The 19,520-nt window shown below is 39.5% G+C and overlaps 1 protein-coding gene across 1 annotated transcript; it reads right to left on the bottom strand.

The window, feature by feature from the left end:
• Window positions 1–236: 236 nt before the first annotated feature.
• Window positions 237–15,115, bottom strand: TC2N (tandem C2 domains, nuclear; the record flags this gene model as incomplete). Its single annotated transcript, XM_080345890.1, has 11 exons — window positions 237–347; window positions 2,635–2,834; window positions 3,306–3,420; window positions 5,325–5,516; window positions 6,389–6,505; window positions 7,365–7,465; window positions 8,491–8,566; window positions 9,192–9,283; window positions 10,756–10,920; window positions 14,140–14,373; window positions 15,049–15,115. The coding sequence occupies 11 exons, from the start codon at window positions 15,113–15,115 to the stop codon at window positions 237–239; spliced, it is 1,470 nt and encodes a 489-aa protein (XP_080202016.1).
• Between the last annotated feature and the right edge of the window lie 4,405 nt (window positions 15,116–19,520).

Here is a 19,520-nt window from a genome sequence, read left to right as displayed (position 1 = left end):
GGTCGATTTTTTTAAAAGCAAATGAGTACTTTCCCCAGTTCCTATGTCATCTTCTTAATAGCATTTACCCAGCATTTCGCTTGGTGAAACTGCATTTTCCCAGTTACTATGAAGGTGTGATGCAGTGGAGACCTTCTGAAGAACTTGTGTAGACAATTTTTTTTTCATTTATACTATTTTAAACAGTGTAGGAATATCTTTCTAGAAAAGTCAGTTCTGAGTTTCATCTGCAGTCTTCAAGATGGACCAATGCTGTACCATTTAACAACAACTTTTTCAGGGTTGGCAATAGTATCTTTCCACTGCTCTACTGCTTCACTGTTACTGCTATCAGGACTTATACAGATCTGCAGGAAGAAACAAAAAGAAAAATAAAATTGAGTTATTGATATAACACAGAAGTCCAGCCTTTATTAGGTCCAAATAAACACTATGGAAGTGTAGAATGAGATACAATGTGTAGACTGCGACCAAAGCACAATAGCAACAAATACAGTTCTGTTAAGACTAACATATTTTGGCTTTCAGCTGGGAACACGTGGAGTCTGGGTTTAAATTTAGCTTCTAAATAAATAGTTTAGAGAACTCACTACATACTAATGTTTCTCTACTTAATGTTTTAAGTTGAGCATTCCTTGCTCTGTTTAAACGCACGTGCTGGGGTCAGGGGTGCATGAGGGCCAGCGATGGCTCTTTGCAGTCAAACCCCAGTTGGCTCCAAGCCACCTGGCATCCGCAAGCTCACTGTCCAGCCTTTCCGTGGGCGTTTAAAATCACACACTCCAACAGACAGGGCCAAACTTGCATTCCACAGAGGTTATACCATGCCCATACCACACATGGTCATGGAGAACGAGCCCGTTTCTTCTCAGTGTTCAGTTACTGGATAGTGGCCATTAAATGGGGAAATGAGGTACAAGTAGGAAGTTTCCCTCCTGAACATTAGCAGCAACCTCCATTGCCTAAATAATTCTGCTTATGTAAGTACGTATCATTATTTACAGGACTCTATTTCCTCAAGTCTTCCAAGAATGAATCCTTCCAGTGCTTCTCAGAAACCTTCACCATGAAGTGCATTCAGCCGACACTGCTGAGGCCCGAGCCCTCCACAAGTGAGGATAATGTCTCCCTGAATACCACAGACAGCTGATGTTCCATCCACTGAGACTCAACATACATCTTACTCATGATTAAAGACATGTCTGTAAAAGCAGCCTAATCTAAGTATTGTCTGCTTAGAAAGGCATCCAATTAAACATCATTCTCTGAAGAACAAAGTTAATAGATCCAGCTATATTCATCTTTTTCCAACTACCCAGCCAATTGCTCAAAGTACGTTTTTCCTTTATGTCTTCATGTGTTATGTGGCAATGTCTGCCTGCATAAGCTGAAATAACCTTTTCCAAATAACCTCTGATGAGCAGAAGTAGCTCATTTCCTCTCCCTAAAAATAATATCCATGATTAAATGTAACTCGTCAGATTGAGATCACCTCACATATTGCTAAGTGACTGCAAAATCATACCCAGTTATTTTTGCCCCAAGGTAGCACATCTAAAAAGAGCAATTTTTTTCTTTTCCTATTCCAAATCCAATGCCACCAACAGGTATCACAGAAAAATGGAACACATGTGACATGAGGCTCCATAAAAAGAAGGAACTTCAACTAACTCTTGCTGGCACATCATTTCTATAGCACATCTGCATCTTCTTTAGCTGCACATTTTTAGCAGGCACAAGAAACATCACCAGAATGGGACAGTACCATCCTCTGTACCTAAGGACAGCAAAACCCTTCATCTGACAAGGGACATTACAGTTGAGGTCTCAAAATAAATTCTACATTGTTAATTTATGCACATATTAAAATCGTGCTACTAAATCTAGCTGGGTCAGGGAAAGCAAGGAGCATTAAGAACAGCTATGGCTCACTATACCAACAAGAAAAGGAGAGAAAGAAGGGACAGGATGACGGTCAATTAGAACAACAAGGGGAAGAGGAGAGAGAATAAGAAGAGACCAGACTACCAAGTTTGATGCTGGTTAAATATGATGACACAAATGCTCTCAAAGAGATACTACTGAATTTCTAGCTGAAAAAAAAAAATTACATTTGTTCAGCCATGTTATCACTTGATCATACACATTTAGAGCATTGATTTCAGCACTGTTATACCCAGGAAGGCAGTCTGATATTGTAACTGTTGACTCTTCCTTTTACACGCACCAGTGTGTAAGTGTATTGGTATGCTAAGCCAACACATCCCCTTTCTGTGCAGTACGTTGTACGCTGCAGAGCTCCTGTGAGTGCTGATTTTTCTTTAGAAAGCCTAGAGGCCAGGAGGAAACTGTATGTCTGTCTGTAGGAAGGAATCTTTCACATAGTAATACTCCACACAAAAATTACTTAAGGTTTACTTTTTAAAAGAAAAATCATATGTCAACTCCCATTCTGATGTTAGTGCATGTTTAAGAGCCAAAACTGTTCTGTCTTGGGTTACAACCAGAAGAGTTTATTAGAATTTACCATTTTGCTACATGCCACCTTATTTAAAATATTTTAAAACTCATACCAAGAAACCTGTGGAACTGGATTTTAAGTAAAGGATATCATGCTAGTTAGCAGAAACCAACCTGTCCTAGGAAGTGTTTTCTTCTCACTGAGCTTCTGCTGTAGAGTTTGATGAGAAAGCTAATTCCATGTTCAGCTTGGCTAACGGGAAAAATCATCATTTCTCCCCACTTCACTTGGCCATTAGTGGATTTCAGAAGTCGAGTCTTCTTCTTGCAGATCAGCCCTTCTGTACTAAACATTCCAACTTTCACAAAGAAACCTAGCACAAAAGGGAGGGAAAAAGGCAGAGCACACCAAGGGTTACTCACAAACAAATCCCAAGAGGAACTGACAAGATCCACATGTGTGGTTCAAATTGCAACAATTTCCCAAAAGTCTGGCCAAAAGAACTGTACAATAGCTATCCTGACTAGTCACACAGAGTACATTCAATAATATTGAATTGATTAACACAGTATCCAAACAGCAAGTGCAAGCTAATGCCCTTGTATGTCAGGATTAATATTGGGATAAAAATCTTCCAAAATACATAAACACGTAGCTTCAAACCAAACAAAATGTAATCAAGCAAGACATCTGTGGAAACAAGCCTTGGCAATGAAAAGCTACTGCACAATATGTTAGTCTGAGGTTTGTAAGGAATGTTATGAATTGCCAACCCATTTAAGCAGCAATTTACCTGTTACAAATGCTTTTAGACAGGAGGCATGAAACAGCTGATGTAACTTACTTGAACACAGCGGTGTAGATGAAACGGGAAGGTTTTGTGCTTCAAGAATCTGTAACTGAATCCTCCTGTTTATTGCTTGAAAACAAGTTCCTATTTGAAGTTCTGCGCGCCACACCTACGAGCAGAAGAATGTTGCTATAACATCTGGATTAAGTTGCTTATAAACTCAGGAAACACAGGAATTCTGTCATATATTGGGCTCCCACATTTCTATCTGGGATTTCCTGAACAGAAATACAAGCATGTGTTGTATACACAACCTGCAGATACACAGTAAGTCAGTGCATCTTGCACTTGTTATAGCCGCAGTACATGTGCTCCACTGATGGCTTATGTGCGGTGCAGACGGCCCTCACGGGCCGCAGACAGAGATATGGACACATAAACAAGTCCTCACTTTTCACCTGGGAAAGATTCTGCAATGGTAGGAGCAGATACATACAGGGAAAAGCAGAGAAGCAGCTGTAGCTCTGCTAAACCTGGGTGTGGAAATGAGAGACCAGGTATGCTCCACTAACACAAAAACCTTTGGAGTTCTCCTCCCACACTTTTGAATTTTGCAATATGGAGATACAAGTGATGCTTTCCATAGACACAGGCCCTGTCACTTAATGTCATGAATGTTCAGGGTAATTGCAAGCTGCGGAGTTCCCTGTGTTATGGAAGTACTTGTGTTTTACATGCCCACACACATATACCCACCGCTCTGCCACTGAGATCTCCAATCTGAATTATTTTTCAGAGTTTTTGCTAGTTACAGAGTTGTGTTGATGCATCTTCATGACTCTCCTGTCAGATGCTGATGTACACTGAACACTCTAAGAACAGCGGGAGAAGGCCAGTGGAGACCAAGCTTTCCTGACAGCCTCCGTTTAAAAGCACTTTGCTCATCCTGGTTCCCTTCAAATTTTAACACACTCCAGTGAAGCAAAATACACCGAGCATAAGAGCAACAGGTCAGCTAAAGAGAAATCAGGTTCCAGTTCATTGAAGTGACCCAAATTCTCTTTGTAGCTCAGCTGCAAAACTTCTTTGTCACCCTGAGAGGAAGCCAGTTCCTCACCTGGGAGCTCTGGCTCTCTGTTGGCAAGTGAGGGTAGTTTGCTGCCTCAGGGGGCAGTACAGGGATCACTTCCAGCAGTGTCTGGAGGGCTCTCAGATCTAACAGTGAGGAAAGCCAACACAGAAACTATGCGATGATTCAGGAATTTACACTGGGATGAAGCAGTTTCTAAACCAGCTTCCTCTTTCACTTAAATCTTGCTGCTTTTGAAACAATATGGTTACTCTTGTTAGAACTCAAAAATGTCAAGTGTAACTTATGTTAGAAATCAAGACTATCACTCATGTTACTCAGACACACTTAGATAATTTTTTTTTTAATTGCTAATTCAAGTTTAATTTGTCAAAAATACAAATGTCTAGACACAATATGTAAAAGAAACAAAGTGAGGGTAGGAAGAAAGGAAATCCCACTGTGAAAACCACCTGCTTCTTATTACACTAATGGAAATGAACTGACTGAATTATTACCTCACAGCATGCAATCTGAACATTAAATATATAGCTCTCTCTGCAGTTTCAAGCCACTGAAGATCTTAGCACTTTTCTTCCATAACAAAAGCACATTCCATTTGCTCTGAGCTCTTGCTGTGAGTCCTAAGGATCTTCCGATGCTTTTTTGGTCGGAAAAGTCAATTACCTGGTGTCCTTTGCTGAGTGCTTCCCCAGAATGCCCCTCCCTTGAGCTCTGTGTCATGGTATGGAAGAGCTTGCTCTAGCGCTTTTCCCAGAAACGGCTCCAGTTTATGACCAGAGCAGCTATGTGCAGAGTTCAAAAGTCTGCATTTTTTCCCCATCAAAATGTCTCTCCCTGAGAAAGTGGAAAAAAAAAAAACCCAAAAACCAAACCAACTTTGTTTGTTGTTAACATTGAATTAGTACAAATTATTTTACTTTGATTTCCAGCAAGTCTTTCTAGGTGATATAACAACACACTTTCACAGTATTGGCACTTACAGGTGCTTTGGAAGGAGGAGAGATATCCAGCCAATGACTTGACTCCTCTGAGCTGAGCTCCCGCAGTGCCAAAGAACACTCGCCAATGGTTTTTTTCCTGGGAGTCTGTGTCTGGATTTTAAATACCAATCTGACAGCCTGCAGGCTTTGCAGTTTAATAGCAAATACAAAAGTTTCCATAAATTCCATGTCCTAGAAAGAAAAACAGAGGGGTAACATCACCATTGTAAGAGAGCTGCATCGAGCCAGAAATCTAGAAACCAAGGCTTCCTGGTCCCATAGCTGCTGCTCCCTGATACCATTATAGGTTGCCATGGCAAAGTGTGGTTCTACAGCCATAAGCCCCACAGACTCACCACCTCATTGCCACACCCTGGCAGGAACAAAGCTCTGGATTATTTTCACTACCTTAACGAGTTGAGGCCATCTCTTCTGGAGCTTTACAAAAGCAGACACACATTGTCGTAGCAAATTCTCCTGTGGCCTTTTGCTTCCATCTCTCCTGCTGATCTTACTTGCTTTCACCTTTGACTCACATTATGGAAGGTTTATGTTGCTTTGCCTTCCATCCCCTTAATATTTCTTTACAGCCACTATCAGGAGTCTTGTCTCATGTGAATAATTCTTACTACTTTCTGCAGAGAGGTAGCATGAACTTTGTCTCCAGCCCTAGTGAGAGGCAGTAACATCATCTACCTTCCCTGGGGTGAGTGTGCACCTGCAGGTATCCCCAGGCTTCCTCTAGTCCCCCAGCACTGTGTTGCCAAGGCCAGCAGCTCATGGTTCAGTTCCCCATGAGCATTATCTGTCCTTTAGGCTTGGCAGAAAAGGAAGGTAACAGTACAATGCCAGAGAGGATACAGGGGGAGGGAGTGGAACAAGGCTTTTCATAGGATTTTGAGAAGTTGGAAAAAAATAAAAGGATACAGTAACTCCAAACTAGGCAACTACCACAGCAAATATGGCATAGGAGTACATGTTTGGTCAATTTTAAAAATCCATTTACATTTCACTTTATTTTTTGATGAAAAAGATTTCTCAGTGTTTTCCCTGCCTCTACTTACATTGCACCCTTCCTTGGCAGAAGATTTGAACTGCACTGGCTTGGGCAGTGTGAGAATCCCCTTGACACAGATACGAGGATTTTCCCCACAGCTAGAAGGCCAGCTCAGGTCCTTGCACTGCAACATGGAAAACACAAGCAGTTTAGAAAACTTCAGACAACTTAGAAACAAGAGCCTTCTACACTGTTCTAGAATGATGCATAATTCCTGTAATATTGAATATAAATCAGAGCCAGTGTAATGATTGTGTCACTTCTGATCATTTAATAATTAATTTTCACAACCACAGGCTAAAAAGTTATTCTGTAGATTTTAATGATTTCACTATGTGGCAATTTGACAACAGATAAATAATGAAATCCCTTATATAGTATTTAACACTCAACATAGTATGAGGTTTCTGACTACTCAGAGTTCCATTGCCTAAAAATTATTTACGGTTCCTGAAAGTGTATAGAACAGTCAGTATAACAGTATCACATCAGGTAACAAAAAAGCCACAAGGAGCTAAAGGTCTTTCCAGTGCCATTATGCTTCTGCCCTGACGGAACTGCTAGATTTGAAGTCAGTTAAATGCTGCCTCCATAGTTGCTCCAATTTGCTGCCTCCAAGCTTCCACAGGAAAATTTCCAGAGCAGGACCAACCTATGACCAGTTCAGCTTTCTTATCTATAGTTCCTCACTCCACAATCAGAACATATGTATGGTACCATAAGGAGTTATATACTACTTTTTACTATGGACTGTAGCAGAACAGAGATTGCATCAGAAAAAAAAATACAGGCAAGGAACATACTTCGAATGAAGCCCAGTATTATATTTGACTGAACTTTGTTTATACTAATACTTAAAAGTAAATTTCTTTTTCTCCTAAAAGTATTCCTTAAAGTAACAGAGAGCCAAATTTAGTGAGAATTAACACTCAGTAAAATAGCCATTTAAGTAAATTATAATAAAATTATTTATATTTACTTACATGTAAAACTGTGATCCAAATCTGTTCTACGGAAGAAACATAACACAGCTTCACATTTAGTCTTCCAAGCTCCCGTTCATCACCTGATAATGTAATAGTATCTATGGAAGAAAGCCAATTAGTGTTTTTAGAAGTAATGCAGTATCTTAAAAGTTCATTCCAAGAATAAGAGAACTCATTAATAAGTGGATTGCCTATATTTAAAAACTTGCCTCAAAATAAGTTTGAAATATCTGAACACTGACATTTTAAGGACAAAATATCTGTGAAGCCCTGTAGCCTGACCTTCCACATAGCTAAAAGCCTACACGTTTACCTCAGTTACCTCTACTGAACTTAATAACTTGTGTTGTACTCAAACAACTTTTAGAAAGAAGAAAAGTATGTGCCTGAGACCCCCAGAACACATTTATAGTCTATAACTTCTCTTAATCACCGTCACTGTTAAATTTCTAAACTGGCCTGCTTTTCATCTTCCTCAGACTTCGATTCCGGCTTTGTAAACATTTTACTAGTATGCTTTTCTCCAAGTCAGAAGAGCCATTTAATATCCAGCATTTCTCTGTCATGACTGAAACTTGGTCATCACTCTCCTGTCTTCTTTTTGAGGAGACTAGGTGAAATTCTGACTTTCACCACGGAGACTTCCATGGGGACTTGATTAATTTCTGAGAGCTTATTTTGCAGAATCTCTACTTCAGCATTCATTAATAAATAAGGATACTGGGTTTGCATGCAATATTCTTGCCTAATTCTCAGTGTAATATGGGTATTGGACTCCAGCCACTTACCACTGTAAAATACTGAAAAAGGACTAGAGCTGTGAACAAGGTGCTGCATTCTATCCTAACAGAACACCTGCTATTTCTTAGTTCACTGGAGTAGTAAATGCAGGAATGCGTTTTTCAAAAGCACAAGGACTTCTTAAAGGCTCATTTGCTCAATCTCCTAATAGAAGGAAGGTTCAACCCCAAAACTCTTAATTTCAAACTGCAAAGTAATCTCCAAACTGATTTTCTGATCAGATTCACCTCAAAAAACCCCAACTCATCAACAGTAGAGCGAGCTTGATGTTTCAAGTGCAAAGGGAAGTATTTCATTACAAGGTAAACAAACAGAACTTTACCCAGACTCCTGTTACTGCCTTGTGAATCCTTCCTGGAAGAGGTACTGCTAGGTACACTGGAAAGTGAGTCGTATCTCTGGGGGCAAAAAAAAGTCACTTCATTCAGAGCAACAGATGCGAAAAGTCAGAGAGATTCTACCATCAGGCAAGACATGATGAAAACAAAACAACATGCAATTTCAAATAATTGTCTCATTCCCTACTAATCTCTTCATCCAGCAGCATGGAATTACTGTTTGACGCAAAGAGCTAATACAGGACACATATGGACAGCACAGATTTTTTGCTCCCTAATGTATGTGCAATTTCATCTCCATGTAAAAGATGATTATTAGGAAAAAAAGGGGGAAGGGGGTGCAAAAAAGCAGTGGTTTTTGCATCAATGGAAACTTCTAGTGTTCTACTTTTCAACCGATGGGAGAAATCACAAGATGACAAACCACAGTTTCTTGTCTGTCTTGTCCTGCCTAACAGCCTACTCAGGTTTCTCAACAGCCCTGTTGCGCCAGAACAGCAATAGTCAGAGGAGACACCAGGAAAGAGCTTCTTGAAGCTGGTCAAGATGTTGAACTAGTCCCTCTAGTCCTTCAAGTGCATAGTACGATGCCCTTCAGTGTTTACTTTGAAAAACAATGCAACAGGAACAGATACACCATGTAAGCTGAGTTTTCAGTATAGCTGAAGTTACAAGGGGAACGCACCTTCATGAATCGATGAGGTGGGCTTCTGAGGTCAAACATTGAACGACTCACATCAAATGATCCAGGCAAAGCACTAGGTCTTAAATCACTAACTAAAAAGACAGAGAACAACACAAATAATGTAAGCATCATTCCTTGAAAAAAAAATTAAGAAGTTTTTTTTTTTTAATTTTAAGTAGACCTACAGTAGAATTGAAAAGCAGCTAAATAACATCTATGGAAGGACATTTCACTTCATAGCTTCCAAATAAACACATTCTCTAGTTGTAAGCCCACACAAATGAAAACCATCATAGCAGTTGCTGCAACAAAACAGGTGTAGAGTTTTGCTTAGTCCATAGATGCACATAAAGAGGATCATTTTGAAACAGCTGTCAAAAAACTCTTGAGGAAGAAGGTATTTTAGAACTGTACTCTAGACACAGTTAAGTGACCTTTCTTGTGTTCAAGCTTACTAAGACAAAACTAGTGAAGCATTTACTTAGCTTGAACAAAAATGGAAAAAGAGAGGATTTACTGAAGGGAAGATGTTTGAGACAGTTTCATTAAGCCTATTTGGCTCCCACCCCCGCTGTTCACAAAACCTAGCAAAACCATATGCATTAAAGACTGCTGAAATTTTATGTGTGTTTTGTTGTCTTAACACAAAATATATGAAGTAGTCTTTTCATGTAGTCTCTACAGTGATTCAGAATTATTTTTAAAACAGGACATAGATTGAGACATTTCCCCCAGCTATAAAATAAGCACAATATACCATTCTAAATAAAACACTTTTAAAAATGCAGGCTGTTGCCAGATTCTGATTTGATAGAGAAGTGTATACTTTTCTTCGAGTCTATATGATTCCTGAATGAGTTTGCTTTAGCAGTCACTTACAGCAGGCAACACTTAGTCATCTCTTTTACTCTAACAGCATTCATTACAGGATAAATATACCAACGAACAGCACAGAAAAATTTTATCTAGGTAGACAAACACCTCCTATCTAAACTTTTACTATCTCACAGCCCTCCCCTGTTCTTAAACACACCTATGCAATGAGAAGTAGGGACATTTCTGCACCTTCAAAAGCAAACTACAAAAAAGCTGGCATATAGCATCACTGCCCATTTTGCACCCATCTGCTCCTGAATGCTTTTTAGTGCCTGTTCCTCCCTCCATATATACACTGCTCAGTCATTCCTCCACTCAAAATACTGCCTGACTTCCTTTTTCCATCTCCCTCAAACACTATTACTGGTAGCTTCAGTCTCCAGTACTGCATCCTGTTTTGGATTGGAGGCAGCTACACCAGCTTGCTTTTCCAGTTTGTGTATCTTCATGTGATGCATGCAAGCCTTGTGAAGCCCCAAAAGACAGAAAGTAACAGCGCAGCTGGAAATCAAGCAGAGCTGGTTCACAGATCAGTTCACCAACCGAGAAGTGTCTGCAGCATACAGACCAGTTTGAGAGCTGCTATAATCACACACACCTTCTGTGTACTTCTCTTGGCTTTTTTCTCTCACGTATAAACCTTGGGAAAGGGAGGAAGATAGTGAAGTAAGGGTGTGGTCCTTCTCACCTGATCCATATAATTTCCTATTATCTGATTTTGCTTGGCAGCGCCTAATCAGATCTGGCGAAACTCGATGCTCCAAATAGAACGGGTTGTACACGTCATAGCAGGGCCATCGGTACACGCCGTGCAGTTCTGCTTTCCGGTCACCGAATGAGGCTCTGGCAGATTCTGTAGAGCACATGTAAACATCAAATGCAAGAGTTCCAGACATAACACATGCCGCCTGGCTTCATAAAGCAGGCAGAGTGCCTTCGGGGCAAAGGACAAAATACTTCAATATTATCTGCTTCAGGAAAAAAAATATATATATTAAAAAAAAAGAAAAAACACATACACATTATGTCAGATTTCCACAGTGTGCTAGCAAACACTGGAATTAAATTGGCAATAAAAAGCTATGCATACTCTGTCTTGGAGTTCCACGATATATGCCTAACTAGTTAAAATACAGAAGGCTTCAAAGACAGGCAGCAAGGCAGAAATAAACAGGAAAAGCAGGGCCATGTGTATAGAAAACGTCTGACTTATTTGGCTACCTACCCCCACGACATTCCCACTCTGCTAAAGGACCCCCAGACTTTCAGGAGGGTCTTGTATGGAAACATAATATAACTTGGGACTGCAGTATCCTTGTCATCCAGTTTCCATAGGAAGTCTGTCAGTGGTAAAATCACTGGTCCAAAATGACTTGAATTGTTGGCTGAGGCACAAGTAGACAGATCTGTGAATGCTTAAATCCCAGCCCTTTACTCAGCCCATTACAGCACAGCTGCCCTATTTTTCTTTCCTTTATTTATAATCATTTCAGAAAAAAAAAAAAAAGCATGTCTTGGTCAGCAGAGCAGTAAAGAACACTGCTGTAGTGCTTTGTTTTGTCTGTCTGGAACAAAAATAAGCCATATATAACAGTACAGTAGAGAATGGGGATGGGGTGACTTGAAGTCTGCCAAGCTCCAGCATTTGCTTCCTTCACTTCACCTCCCTGGATTTCAACCTGTCTGTTAAAATGTTCTTTATCCCACTATAAAGTGCCTTCACTTCTTAAGTGTGTTGCGCCGTAAGAGGCAAACCATTATCACTGTAAAATCCATTCCACCAGGTGTAGCTGAGTAAGTAAAAAAGAATAACTAAAACAGTGAGGTGGAACATGAGAGATGATAAAGGAAGAATTCAAGTATAATGGGCTTGAGTATGACGCAAATCAGGGTGAACGCTAGAAATGAGGCCATAAAGAATTGCTACACAGCAGATGATGGAAAAGCCAGTGTTCCAGACCAGGAGCACGCTCCTTCCTGCTAGCTTACTTCTGTGAGAGCATGAGACATGCTGCAGTGAGTACTGAAGAGAAAGGCTGCCAGAACTTAATTGCTTTCAAAAGGGATGCCAAGAGTGAACAGTGAGCATGTCCTGTTTCACTGAAGGAAAATGGTCAGACATGCACAGAAAATGGAGTGGAACTGAATGCAGAACTTGGACTTCTACAGGTATTTAACAACAGTCTAAGAAGCAAATACTCTAAATACACTTTTTGATTATGCTGGTGCTTTGGCTAATATGAAGAAGGAATGACAGCACATTTCCCTGTATTTAGTAAATCTTCTTAAAAAGTAAACTTTGCATTTCTAAACACAACTTCAATAAGGCTTAAAAAGCTGTACTTTAAAAAAATAAGTATTTATATTTGTAAAGAGAAATGGAAGTCGCCTACTTAACGTAAGAGCCACTTTTCAAATATTTGTTCAAGAATTTAAAATATTTGCTCAAGAGAGACAATTATGAAGACTCAGGTCATCCTGCCAGAAGATCTACTGGCTTTATAGCCAGTCTGTTCACCAGGTCCTTCAGAAATGATGATGAAACAGAATTCCCAATGAAGACAAGTCACTGATTTATAAACCACTGAACTGATAAGATTATGTAGAACAGCATTATCACACAAAATATTTATCTAAAGGCATCTGGACACATCTTCCTTCTCCCTGAAGAACATTTGTGCCTCAGAGTCCTTGATGCACTTCTCTGTACAGTGTCTTGAGAATAACACAAAGCAAGGCAGAGCCTGAGCCCAGACCCAGTGAGAAATGGGATTACCACAAACATGTCTGGCATTTCCACACCTTGTTCAAGTACAGAATTAGAAGAACTAGCTACTGAAGTAGCAGAGAAGCGGGGAGGCTGAGGGAGATCAGACTCAAGAGATGAGAAAGGCCTCGTGTTCTACCTCCAACTATTAGGTTGCCTGTCCATGTCTGGTGAGGCAGACATCATAAATAAAGCCCACTAAAAAGATCAGGCACAGAATGACCAATCTATACCAAAAGGCTCTGCCAGGCTGATTAGCTTGGCTCTGGGGTGGGTGAGGGCGAGGAGGAAGTTTGGCAATAGGCAGGCAGGAGGAGAAAAGAAGCAACAGCAAGGATCTGGGGAGAAGAGGGAAGGGTGGGGATAAAACCACACAAACACAAAAAGGTTAAGTAGTACTGCATTAGTTATTACACAACCTGTGGTTGACTTTTTTCAGTTAAGGTTTCTACCCTCAGAAAGCAAATATGGTCACATGAGACTAAAAGCATATTACCCACTTATCACGTCCTCAAGGCAAAGCAACTGTAGAGAAAACAACCCTTCAGGTTTGCCTCTGTGCCAAAATCTTCCTTCACCTGATTCTACGCATCTCCTGGCAGGACCAAGAGCCTTGCGGTAGCATATGCCCCATAACTCATGTTACCAAGTCAGGCTCCTGTCCTTTTAGAATGCCACTGTGCCTAAATTGCATGTGCATCATTTTATCAGTCTGAGCGTGGGACTAACTGGCAGAGGTTGAAGGACAAGATTGTTGTGAAGCAAAGAATCACAGAATCGTGCACAACCTTATACCACTGAGATCTGCAGCCCCCAGACTCCCAAAGAGCAGGAAAAAAAGCAGGAAATAGTAGGGGGAAAAAATTCCACCATAGAGTAGCACATGCTGTCTACTGATGAAATTTGAAAAGGAAGATGTGTCAGTCTGTTAAAACATGTCAGTACACTAAACATGAAAGCTACTAAAGCCACTTTCTTTACTTGATTTATCTGGATGCTGGGGATGTGTTAGGTTTTCCAATAAATTCTTAACTACAGCTTCCATTTCCTTTAAGTGTCTTCCATTACTCTGAGTATGAGCACTGGTGAGAAATCCTCCCTTTCAGTTTTATTCATGCAACATCACAGAGATTCATAGTGGGATGAAATCCTTCCCAAAACCTCTCTGGATGTCCAGAGAGAAAATAAACAAGGCCAGGCTTCTAGAAAAGTTCGGGAAACATATGTTTTCAGTAGGAATACTTGACAACTTTCAAGGAATAGCAGAAGTGAAACAACTGCTTCAGCAATGTGGTTTATATTTACCTTGAATCCCTCCAGCATGTGAGATACTGGGAAGGTTCTTCGGTTGTACATAAGCCAACTTGAATGGAGGGACCACAAATGGTACCTCTTGACCATCCAGGGGCAGTTTACAAAGCAGATAATCCTCTGAACAGCCAACTTGACGCTTCACTGACACAGAAGACAATGGAGGCTTCTCTACAATAGTTGGCTTGCTTGCAGCTACTGCTTCAGATTCCTGCACCATGGAAACTGCTAAAAATAAAGAGTGAGAAAAACAGACAGTCCACATGTGCATTAAGTCTTGAACAATACTATGAACAGATCCTTTTATTTAAAAGGATCTGTGCTTGATACATTACTTAATGGCTCCTAGTATTCAGTTTTACCGGCATTTGGGACTAGTGCCTGGAAAAGATATTCATCCTCATTACACCTGTACTACTGATCCAAATTCTTCGTTGTCCAAGCTTCTATATTTATAGCTATGTTGCTCTTAAGTGAATTTTTACAAGAGGTACACTTGTACCATAGAAGAGTTCTTTAAACAACTAAGACATCAAAGAAAATCATAACAGCAAATCCACAGGGAGTTGTTTGGGTTTTTTTTAAAAAAAAAAAGCCTTCACTCTTAGAATTTTAAAGACATGAGACCTTTTCACAACCTTGGTAAAAATTTGGCTTTTTGGACAGCATTCCAAGCTGCAACAGTGCAGACTTCAGACAAGTGTTAGTATTTCAGTTCCAATTCTAATCCATAACACTAGCACATGTTCAATCTCCAGTTCGAGGTATGAACAGAATTTTACATGTTTTAAAAGAACTGAAGCTTATCAGGGGTGATAGTAATTTTACTAATGGGAAATCTCATCATTAATGAAGCCAAACCAGCAAAAAACCCTTAGTCAATGTCATGATGTCAGAACTCACGATCATTTTTCTCTTTTTCCATGCAGAAACACCATTTACAGCAGTTTTTTATACATTCTGTTGCCATTGTTTTCAGTGCTGCAATTTAGAGGAGACCACAATCAAAGATCCAGTGTAGCTATGAAACCTGAAAAACACAATAAACCAAACTGTATTAGATGAGAATAACTGAAATCAAAATGCAATATTATCACTTATTTAATATGTGACTGCTTATTGGACACAGTCCCAAGGTCAATGAGAAAGTTATCTCAGCCATAAAAGGATCAGAGCCATCAGATTTATCTCACTGAGATAAATAATCTTTTACATAAAAGCACAGGGAAAGAGAAAATAACTTTAATGTGCACCATCTAAGTACTTTCAGTGACCCACTCAGATAGGTCCCTGTCCTTCAGGAACATTAAAATTCTCCTCGTATCTGTGTGTGCCACTGGGCTTTGCAGTTTACTCAGCTTTACAGCTGTTTTGATGTGGTCTTGTCAAGTCATTTGCAAGATGTGGTTTTTATTCCATTTCCCTTGTTCATGTTTCTCCTATCCTCTTTCACTCATGTACTATTTTCACATACATCCATACCCGTTTACATTTTTCATTCAGCATAATCCATACTTTAGATCTGAAAACACTCTTTATGAATGATGCCAAAATTGCCTTTTTTGAGGAACTACTGCTTTCTCATAATTGTATACACATGAAACTGAAGACCTGTTTCATTATATAATTGTCTGCTATGCATACAGAAATAGAGAGCACTGACTTCCAGCAAAATAAGAGGCATGTAATCTACTGAAGAATGAGAACAAGTCTATAACAGCTGGTTAACATTAAAAGAACTTTATGACAATACTAACTGGCCTCACTCAAATGTCTTTATTCATATCCTTATGTTCTTTTGTTCAGAGCAACACAGACAGCTGCATTGCCTCCTGTCCAAAACTTTAGCTGTCTAAGTCTAGTTCTTTTACATGTACCTAAAGTACACAAGGTTCTTCACAGAACATACCCAAGACATGATTCCAACTCCACCGAGTTTAGAGGACACCAAACAGAACATATGAACATAAGCTGAAATGATGGGAAAGACAAGAAGTAAGAGAAAGGGGAAAGCACAGAGAGAAGATGACAATTATGCAAAAATGGACACGTTTGCTCAGTTATTTCAATGGCAAGGAATTGCTGAAACCTTTTCTGCTACAGCACAGAAGCTGTTCCTACCTGCAGCTTGAACAGTGCCGTCATTTTGTGTGTGTGTGTATTCAAAGACAGCTAGGCAACCACTTGAATCCTGTTAACAGAAATAATATATTAAAAAAAATATTTTAAAAGCCCCCCCAAAACTCTGATGGATGCCAAGTGAAGATATTAACCTACAGACACTTCATCTAACTTAGAAATCATGTGCTTTCTTGTCGTAACATCAGTTATTTCCCCCGGTAGGGTGCAAATGATAGTTACCAACAGATGCGTCAGTTTGCAAATCCTGCCCAAAGACAGCACCACTGACCGACCCGCTCCGGGGAGCTGCTGCCTCTGCTTTATCCGCTGCCTTTGGCAAAGCCACCAAGAGCACGCAGCTTCAAGAGGAAGCCTTGAACTGACTTGCTATCTTTAAAACACAGGTGTGAAATATAATGAAGGTTTACTATTACAAGTACATAACCGTTCCAGAATTGTTCTTAACCATGAGCTATCACATAATACTGATAAGAAGGAAATTTTTAAAATATATTTCCATTAGTCCTAAGCCTAAGTAAGCCATTATTCTATTGCACAAGGACCTAAGGGAATACGTGGTTTAATACAATTTCTTTGAATAATTTTCACTGGTTTAACCATTAAATGACAGTAATTCCTTCCTCTAGTTTTATACTGCTTTTTGTGTTCAATAGACCAAAATGAACAGAGCGCAAGTGACCCCTCAGAAGTAGCCTGAATACTGGCACACGTTACTCTGGAAAACAGAATGCTGTAGAAGAGATTACAGGGTAGTTTCTAACCAGACAGGGCAGAGGTGCAGTATCTTGCTTTAAAAGGGACACCATTATGCTATACAAAATCCATCCCTCAGTACTGCCCTGATCTCACAATGGCCCATGAGTGTGAATGCACGGCAAGATCTGCATCAAAAAGTCTTTAGAGGTGATACCACTGACTCCGGAACCTGCTCTGCATCTTTACAGAAGCACAAAAAGAGGCACAGGAATTTCTCATTAAATTCTCCACATTTCCAAGGATCAGATTTTTTCACCATTGCTCCTCCCTCAGTGGGACACTCACAATAGCTAAGCCTGCTAGAATTCAAAGTTTACTTTAAGGTTCCCTTGCAGTGATTTTCCTTCCCAGCTGTTATCAGTACACAGCTGGAGTTAATATGCTTTACTCTTGTTCACTGTGTTTAAACTGGGCTGAAACAGCTGCTTCATTTGCTCTAAGCTTTGCAACAATGGTATCTAAGCCTCAGCAGCAGTTTGTGCAGGCAAAACATCTTTTATCTCAAAACATCCAGATTGAATCTATTCGCTACTGCTGGAGAAGAAACCAAAATGTTAGTAACTGCCCTGCTTTCCAGCTACATAGAGTGGAAAAATTAGCTTTTCTGCATCAGAGAAAATTCAGTTCCTGGTAGCAATTTCTTTGCTCAGAACTGGTTAGCTGGAACCATTAATGTGAGCAAGTGAACAACTGCAAATTGTCTATCACAAGAAGCTGTCTTTCCATCGTAGGGCTGAGTGCCTTACCTAGAAAGAAAGGGCTACATAGAAGTAGTGAGGATGTAACAGTAAAGATGCAATTCCACATCTTTTGTACTTCTATAATTAAAAAAGACCATGTTTTTCACAGTGAGACCAAGTAACCTGTGATGGTCACTGACCATTACATTTTTTTCCCCATTTTTCAATATACATTTTTTTTCCTATCTGAAGACAAAGATAAAGCAATTCACCACTGTCTATTGTATAGAAGAGAGTACACAATTTACAGATATTACTGTTTTGTAGGCAAGGCAGTTTCAGTAGACAATGCCAAAGTATATAGACACATAGCTTAGATTTTCTAATGTAGTTTGAGCTTAAATATAGTATTTTGAAAAGAAAGTTCCAAGGCTAAGAGACTGGAACACAGTTTATATACTTTTTAAGCTTAAAAATGTAATGGTTTCAGTGACAAAATCTGTGCTTGTGTTCTTAGACTTACACCACAGCCACATTAGAAAAAATGACAGCATTTGCTGAGGGACGGAGCATCTAGATACAGCATTCCCTCATTCTCCTTAGAGAACTTCGCTTTGTTCATGAACTCACAACATGGATGGTCTCAACTACTTTTTAAGGTTTTGATTAACGTAATTAAGCTACACAGATAAACATATTTGGTTTTTTGTTTTAGTTCAGAAGAGCAATCCTGGCAGTAAATTAGATGGCTTGACTCCCAGTTAATTTATTTTCTCATATCTGTATTTCCCAAGTTGCCTACAGTTATTTATCCAGCTTTCACTGCATGCAAAAGTTTTGTCTTAACCATGTGGGACAGAGAGAAATTTAGCAGGTTCTGTTGCATATTTTATTAACTGAAAATGAACAAAAATCTTGTAGAGGATTAAACAAGTATTTAATGATCTTGACAGAAGCTGACATTGCTATCAAAGGTTAAACTTCTCCCACATGCCATAACTTTTTGCTGGTTTCATCTGTCCCCAAATCCTCAGTATGAAATTTAATAGTTGTAAAAAGGTTGCACTGACATGCCTTTTTGTGGGAATAAATTACCAAATGAATGTGAAGTGTAGAGGTATCTGTTAGGTACACCACCAAATTCCAAAGTAGTACTGATTTATCATCAATTCCATCCATTCTAACAAAATGTCAGGACTTTTTGACCCTTTCTCTAAGTCCTGGAGTCAGTTTTTGTTAGGCAATATGCATATGTCAGACATCCCCTGTGTTGGAGATATTAGACTGAGAAAAGGACAGGAGGAAGAGGGGAATTATCCCTGATTTTCAGGCAGAAAGCTGAGACAGAGAAATCAAATCGCTTGCAGCAGAAGGAAGAACTGAACCGAGATGTTGTAACTCTGTCTCAAATTCTCTTTTTTGGTGCTTTCCATGGAATTCAGTAAGTTTTTTAATTTCTCTCTTCCCAGTATCAAGCCAAAGTAAGATAACAGCAATAGTCCTACACTAAGGCAGAAGGAAAGCCAAGGTTATTAGAACATCCTGGAAACAATAAAGTTTAAAAACCTACCACACACATACACAGAGCCTAGAGAATCACAGTCACTACTATTTTAATGGGTTGAGAGGGAGAACATAAATTATCTTAATGATTTCCAGATTTCTGTGATAGAAATTTTGAATGAGCTAAAATCAGATAAACAGAGTATCAAAAGACTTCAGTTCCAGATGCCTCCAGAATGATTACAAGACAGAGATGTTTGGAAAAGAAAGTAAATATTTTCAACAGCTCATTAA

This window comes from Nesoenas mayeri, assembly GCF_963082525.1.
Source record: "Nesoenas mayeri genome assembly, chromosome: 5".
NCBI lineage: Eukaryota > Metazoa > Chordata > Aves > Columbiformes > Columbidae > Nesoenas > Nesoenas mayeri.
Note: the sequence above shows the minus strand (reverse complement) of the source record. Positions and strands in the feature narration are given on the sequence as shown.